The 7814-nt window shown below is 38.8% G+C and overlaps 1 protein-coding gene across 1 annotated transcript in view; it reads left to right on the top strand.

Annotated features, from left to right (window-relative positions):
* Window positions 1-370: 370 nt before the first annotated feature.
* LOC139121956 (neuronal acetylcholine receptor subunit alpha-3-like) overlaps window positions 371-7814 on the top strand; it is a 30777-nt gene continuing 23333 nt past the window's right edge. Inside the window, exon 1 of the mRNA XM_070687295.1 lies at window positions 371-678. Within this exon, the coding sequence (XP_070543396.1) occupies window positions 615-678 (64 nt within the window). The 5' untranslated portion in view covers window positions 371-614. The remainder of the gene's footprint in view (window positions 679-7814) is intronic.

Here is a 7814-nt window from a genome sequence, read left to right as displayed (position 1 = left end):
TTAAAGCGATGCGCAGCTAACACGTACAGGGAACATGCTCAGCACCAAAAGGTTAGTGAAGAGCATGCGTTATTTTCGCGAAGAGCGGTGGTCAGGGATCAAAAGGCGTACAACCACGTCGGCCGACATCATGTAAATTGAAAAGCCACATGGGAAAGATATGGTCTCTTTTTCCTAAGTATTATTAGGTTGTCATGACAGATACGGCTGGTGTAACAAGTTTTATCTATGGACTACAGACTGTTCCACTGCTTCCTTTTCTCGCGCTTGGTTTGGCAAGTATTGAAGAAGGGTTGAAAAGAAAGGGCTGTTTAGGGAGCCTGGTATGCGTGAGCGCGCCACCAGTGCCCTGTCATTGATCTTTCGGCGCGTGGTGATATGCGAGAGCGAGGACCAGCGCAGGGCATTACTGGGCATGCTTGAGATCGGTTAACAAGTGAACACACCCCCGGTGAGACCCCCAAGCTGCGTAAACGTCAGCACACGCATACAGTAGCATTTGCCGACACCAGCCGATTTGTAAGAGTAGAAGTGATGACACAGACCGGATCACTGGGAAATAAGCACCAGGAGTAAAGTCAAGAGTTGTGTTTTCTGATTATGGTTCAATAATCATGGGTTTACTCAATCTAGCCGTTCTTTCGTTGGTGTGTTTGATGGTGAATTTAGTCGTTAGGGGTAAGTAAACCGTCCATTTAACAGTGTAACGATAAACTTTAACTTTTGAACTTTTAAAAATACTGCTACAATGATCAGATCGGAGATATTTAACAATACTATTATCAAAACAGTGTTCAAAAATCTACACTTTGCCATGAAAAGCTAATATTTCTGAAATAGTTTCTAGCTTGGTGGTGTGTCTGTTGACAAAATACTCAGAAGAAAGTAACCTATATTAAACGTACTCGTGGGCACAATATTATTTTAATTTACTATCTAAGATAACACGTCGTATTGTCGTACAGGGATATCATTAAGTTCAAGAGAATAAATAGCTGTCTCATTGGTTAAATTCGACCGTTCTTCAAGCGATTCAGCTTGCCATGGTTGTAACAAACGTGTACTGATTAGCTGTAATTTTCACGGTCTATGGAGCACTTGACACTCGACACGGGTCGGCAATGGATGGGTTATAAGATTCTGTGTGGATACAAGCGATTCATCAATGTCGCTGTTGAAGTGTGTTTCACGGCGTTCGTGACGTAAAATGTGCATACTAACGTATTGCGTTTCTTGAAAGTAAGTAAAACACAGAGATTGAAATAATGTACAGCCAGACTGAGTCGTGTTAAAATCCATTGGTACTGACATTGTGCTGGGGGTTATGCAAGAGCTACCAATGAGTAATTAATTAAGCAATCCTAAACGCGATGCCTCCAGACAAAAAAACACATCTACATTTATGAAGTGATCACTGCTAAGGGACTTCTAATTGTCATCTCTACTGCGGGAATACAGAGACACCGTATTCGTACCCTACTTAATTTTTTATCGTTGTCGTAAGAAGTTTTACTATCATGCATGCGGTTGATGCTTGCTCGTTGAGTCTACGAGCAGGGATACCGCAAAATATGGTCAGCGAAACCTGTAAATTGTTAATCTGTGGGTTTGGGAACAGAGCGACACGGTGTTCGAGCGAGAAAGGGGTACCTGCTGAAAGCTGGTGAATTGGGTTGCCTACTTTTATTCACAGTGAACAATGCCGAGCAACACAGAGAGCCTCACCAGAATGGACGCACTGCGGTACCACAGCACGTAAAACAAATATACAGCGCGGACTAATTGAGTCGAGTTTCCAAACGAAAAAAGGAATACTGTCACAGGGGAGACTCTAAGAATAGCAGTATTGATGGTTGCATGAAGGGAATCCAAGCCCGTCACTATGCTTGAGTGTAAGGAATCTGTCATCGAGAATTTCGCTTTGTTGCCGGGGTAAAAGAGAAGACACAGGGAAAACACTAACGCTTGTAAAACTATTCATAAAAGGTGAATGGTTTGGATAGCTTAAGCACTAAAGCCGTCATTTAAATTTGTTTTTTCCGTCAAGAAGTTCAATGAACAGGGTTTCTTTTTGTTCTTAGCAGGGTAAATGTTAGCCAATAGTTGTTTTCAATCAGGTTTTAAGATTGGAATCCGTATTTTCTCGGCGTTGGTGTCTAAGCTACACGGGTTGTCTGATGATGTTTTTCAGGTCTAAATCCTTGTAAAACGTTTTGTAACGCATGACCAGCTCTGCCCTTTTCAAAATGTCGTTCAAAACAAAACAATCAACAGTTGTTGGAGAAAGAGTGTGATATTGACAAGTCCTTTCAATATTTGAAAAAACAATGCCCTCTTAATTACACAATCGATTTTCGTCTCTCACTTTTACTATCCGTGGATATTGTGTGGAAGCCATGACTTTCAGTAAGTCACTCTGTAAACACAATATCACACTTACACCGAGACGCTTGACTTGTTAAGGCGCCAAAAACACAAAGTAATTTTCCTTGAAATGTCACGTTTCGCTTATGTTAAGCTGCACCTCCGCACACTAAATGCACAAGCCACAAAACGGTGACGAAATTTTCCAGACTTGGTTTGCTGTAGGCCTAATCACTTTTTCTTTTAAGCAGATATGGTGTTAAGTCGAACCAACAAAATCTACAATACCCACTTCTCTCCCGTTAAGAATACAATAGTCGAAGGAGACGTACCGGATACAGATTCATGGCCATATAAACAGTAAAATGTCTACAAACGTTCTAATACATTTCTAACTAATGACATCATATGATATATCCTAGTTTGATGGTCGCTAGAGTTATATGATTATATATGCTAATTTGGCCATTCTTCACTATTTCGTCGCTCTTTGCTGTCTGAAGTCACATTCACAAATGTGACAAGCGGCTATCTTGGACATTGTTCACGAGAGGCTTTACAAAAATATCTTGGAGAAAACGCTACGTCTCCAAAGTTGCCTCTTGGCCGAAGACCGACGGCGATCAGTCGTTACGTCAAATGCAACGTCATTATCGTATTAATGAAATAAAAATTGCAGTCTCAACGTATTTTACGATTACAGTTTCATTCATATGTGAAGAAATACACCATTGAAATTAACTCTTTCACGAAAAGTCTGATCGACACAACCTGATTTTATTAACTCCGTAGATGAGTTCATGCTATGCTGACCAACTATGCCATGAACACTCAGCCTCATTAAAATTAATGATATTTAAATAGCCAACAAAGTAATACAAAAGGAAAACTCAAGTTAAATACTCCAGTGTTCAAATTCAATAAGGGAAGGAGTTCATTTCAGTACAATAATTTACGAGTACTTTAATTAACTTCTAAGTTTCGGTCAATCTTAAGACAAATTTAATTAACTTTTTTAAATTTTCATATTAGAGTCGTCCTTTCATGGAAGAAATGGCGCTCACTAAAGTTTTGGTGACAGGAAATGTCAGACAATGTATTCTGCTTGGGTCTATTCGGTGATAAGGTCGAGTGGTCCAACTCTATATCCCGGGAAAGTCTGGCGGGACTGACCTGAATAAAGATAGAAGGCATACGTTTGAGACCTAGCCATTCCCTAAGTGTCACTTTCCACGACAATGTATACAGAAATCTAAATCCTTCTCTAAAATGTCACTAGTTTTGGAAAGTTACAACATATTTTTCACTAAAATTAACATATTCGGTTTTGAGGTCGTAATGAATTGAAAAAAAGCATTATTTACTTAATGTCATTGATTTTTCCCCTCGTTGTATGACGATGGGGTAATTATGGTGATTCCCGGACGCAAAGTTGGGTATTTATTTTATAACAATCTTGTTTCCCCTCGCTCTATATTTTATATCTTCGATCTCTCATCATTGCCGCCAGATAGCATAGGATTACCATAACCAGGGCAGGAGTTGAGGTTTTTGGGAAATGAATAGAATTGGTAATCGAAGTGTTAGTTTTATATTCATCATAAATTGATGCCCACAACAGCATCGAATTGAACGTATGCCAAAAGAAGGTACACCCCACTGGTTCATCTGCGTTCGGACAAACAACGACTGTATCAGTAGCCCGAGGACTGATCTGTTCCCATGGCGATCTGAGAAACGTGTTAGTTGACTTGCACGTATTTACAGGAAAACGTAATGAATATGTCAACTTACATGAACACGAAGGAAAAGGTTGGGTGCATGTGAAACAAGGCGTAACACGCTGTAATTTAATAATGTACATACATACTTCGTGACAGTCGCCGCTGCTAACATTTATCATTTTACAGTAGCGTGAAGTTATCTCGCATAAACGGTACACTGAAACAATACACATGTATAACTGACGTCTTGTCGTAACACAGCAAAACTATAGTCTACATAGCCTACATAAAACTTATAAGATTAAATTTGCAGGCAGATGTTAATAACAAATATATCCAAACGCCTTCATGGTTGTCATATACCGTGGTCGCTTTGATGAATGGCCTAATAAAACCACCTTCTGTTGCAGCGGGGTTCCGCGAGAAAGATGAAATATTGACGTTAACCCCACTTTGTCGCTCACCATGAAACCGATGTAAGTTAGTGAAAATTTAAATAAATCACAGCTGTTGTCAGGCAAAACTAGTTATGTTTAATTGAATAGTCCAAGAATATCACTGAACGGGTTGTAAATGATATAATTTGCAAGACGTGTGGCGTATGCTTTGTAACGAGGATGTGTCACTGAAAGTGCCTCTAAATTCAAGTTGACTTTCGCCAAATGAAGTAAATTCATGATTTTGATTAGTTCTTATTGTTATGCTTCAGTTTATTACAAATATGTCTGAAAATTTCCACGTGTAATCTTGTCCAAGAAAGTTAAAAGTATATGTAAGCTTACCATGTACAGCGATACATGACTTTGTACGTCTATATATACGGTGTACAGATTAATTGTGTATCACATAAACTAGTATCACATAAACCAGGTTGACATCGCTTTGAACACAAAATCTCTGGGCATTTCTGATTAACGTTTCTTGCTTCAAAAAACTGTCTTCAGAGGACTGTGATCATTATACATTTAAAAGCAAGCGACTCCAAAATTGGCGAGACGATTTTATCAGTTGTTTGACGTAGACTTAACCTAATGGCCTCGGAAATAACAACTTAAAACAACTGTTTAGTCTCAGGATTGACAGATCGTACAGAAAATATGCAGTCTCCTAAATTATAATTCAACTTTCTATTCTGATGTTTTGAGGAAATACATCGGCATTATTTACCGATCTGTCAGACTCCGAGTCAGAGACATTGAAATCCGTATGCCATTGACCTTTGCCGTTAAGCAGGAGCGGTATTTTTGGGATCTCCTTCATTCATCTTCTGAAAGAGGTATCGGCTGCTACTGCTCTGTACTGAGCCCTTACAGCGCAGAATATTCACCCAACAACACAGTATAGGATGGCTGCATGCACTTTAGACATTTGAATACAATTACTGCAGGTTTATTTTCAGATTTCTCTGCCTTTTCACAAACTAGCTGGCTTCAAATAATTGCTCTTGTTCTCGACCGATGTTTCGCCAGCAGACATATCAGCAGAAAATAACCACTGTTAAGTAACCCGAACTCCAGTAGCTAGAACGCTAGAGGGGAATGATAACAACCTTTGATTCGCTGAGCACTACAAACACGCCTTGCTTTTTGAAATGTCCCGCAATTCGCAATTGTCGAACGTAACGCTGGGAAATAATCTACTTGTAATCCGGCGCATCGTTGCGTCACTCCTTATAAGATTTTTACATTCCATTGGCATCTTGCCTTGGGCTGTGTCAAATTACTTGAGAACAAGACGACCCCTAAAGGTCCTTCGAAAACACTGGGGTGCATTCATAATACAACGTTTTAGTAGTATGTTTCTGATTTTACTGAAGTAACAAACAAGACACGAAATTGTTGCTTTTCGTTAATTGCTATTGGAATAAATTGTGCAGTCTCGTTCAAGTCATTCTTGGTTCATGTAAGTATATGACAATAATACAATAACTGTGAATAACCGAGTTATTTTCAGAACGGAAGTCTTCTTTCAAAAAATAATAGCATCGAAATGAAACACGTAATCACGAAAATTGTGGCAGGGGTAACTTCAATACGAGAATCGTATCTCACATTTAGACACACAGGTTTCTCAAGGAAAAAGCAACCTAACATTGGATACTGCACTGAAACTTTAAACGGTGAAATTATTCAAAATTTGAAATATCATGCTTTTCATACACTTTTCCTTTACATAAATACAAAAAAGTATTTAGGATATCTGTTCTCTTTGACTTGCTTGAAGAAATCCCCTGGGTGCTGGGACAGTCCCCTCTCTCAGTCGGTCAAAACACAAGACAGTAAGATTAGATCGCTGAAGACAATAACCTGGTAATACTAGACTGTCACCTCACAAGTACTAGCTACATTTTGACTGTGAAATGAAGTGCTTAACATTCTTGGTAACAAAGATCAACATAGGAGACGCGTGTGATGTCCCTCAAACCAAATGAGTCGATGCAGGTTAGTGACACCAGCAAACGGTTTGCGTTTGTCAAAGTCGAAGCCAAATAAACACAATGTGCATCTGTGACTCCAAAATGTATACACGTTACGAAATAGACAAACAGTCTTTCGTTTTGACCGAATTCTTCGTCCAAGTGTGACCAAAGGTCGCCCACTTTCTAATTGATTGATTTTCAGACGCACTGATTGAAAGGGCCGGAACTTGGAGTAGAAATCTTCAAAATGTCAAGCAGGGACACCACTAATCGTGCTTTTTGTATAACTTCATGCATACAGTAACATCCAGTAGAAAGTACAAGTACGGTGAATCAAAGTTAAGTTATTTATGACGCTCAGTGTGACAAAGTTCTGTATGTTCAGAGCAAATTTGACATCGCAAGCTTTAAAGTGTATATGAATAAGAGTAAGGCAATGTGCAAGTTGTCAGACATCACCAACTCTGAGGTATAAGTCAATCATGGTTTTGTATTCTCTGACCAGTTTACCTGAACCTAAAATTCATTCACTGACTGAAGATGTAGTAGACAATTGAACGAATTGCCTATAAATATCTCAAACTTTCAGTGAACGATCATTTTGACAAAACCAGGGATTATTCCTATTGAAAAATACCTCACCACCAAAAAAAAACCGATTTATACTAGCAGAACTTGTCTGTGTTTCTTTGCTTTGGCTCACTTCATCAAACTGTTCATCTGAATATTGAAAACCAATTAGTGGAACGTCTGTCCTGATCTCATTTTCATCACTAAATTGCATCTGTAAGTTATTCAGCTAAATTGCGAATATCTTTACATCGTGTAAACGAGAAACTTATCAAAACAAATAAAAATGAAAAAAATTACGCACTACTTCTGCAAAAACAGAGCAATAACATACCCAGTCTGAAAAATGTAGCCTGACATTGTGTGAAGGCAAAAGATAACCGCCCTTTTTCCGAATTTATTGTCTGACACACACATTACCAGACAAGTATGAAAATGCATGTGTTAGCTCGTATTCCGTTTACACTTGGACAGGTGTTACTCATTGACAAAAACGCGACTGTTTCCTTTATACTGTACACCCGACCTGCAGCTGATCCGGGACGACACATTTGAACAGATGTAATGAGTGTCTGATAACAATAATACATTTCAAGTTGCTCGCACATGTCTTTTTACGCAATACTGGATAATTACGAAATTATGAACAAATTCAGAAGAAACTACAAAACTTTCAAAATATAATTGAAATGGCTCAGACGGGATGCTGTATCGTCTGCAAGCGTACCTAATACAAT

The sequence above is a fragment of the Ptychodera flava genome, chromosome 21 (genome assembly GCF_041260155.1).
Source record: "Ptychodera flava strain L36383 chromosome 21, AS_Pfla_20210202, whole genome shotgun sequence".
NCBI lineage: Eukaryota > Metazoa > Hemichordata > Enteropneusta > Ptychoderidae > Ptychodera > Ptychodera flava.
Note: the sequence above shows the minus strand (reverse complement) of the source record. Positions and strands in the feature narration are given on the sequence as shown.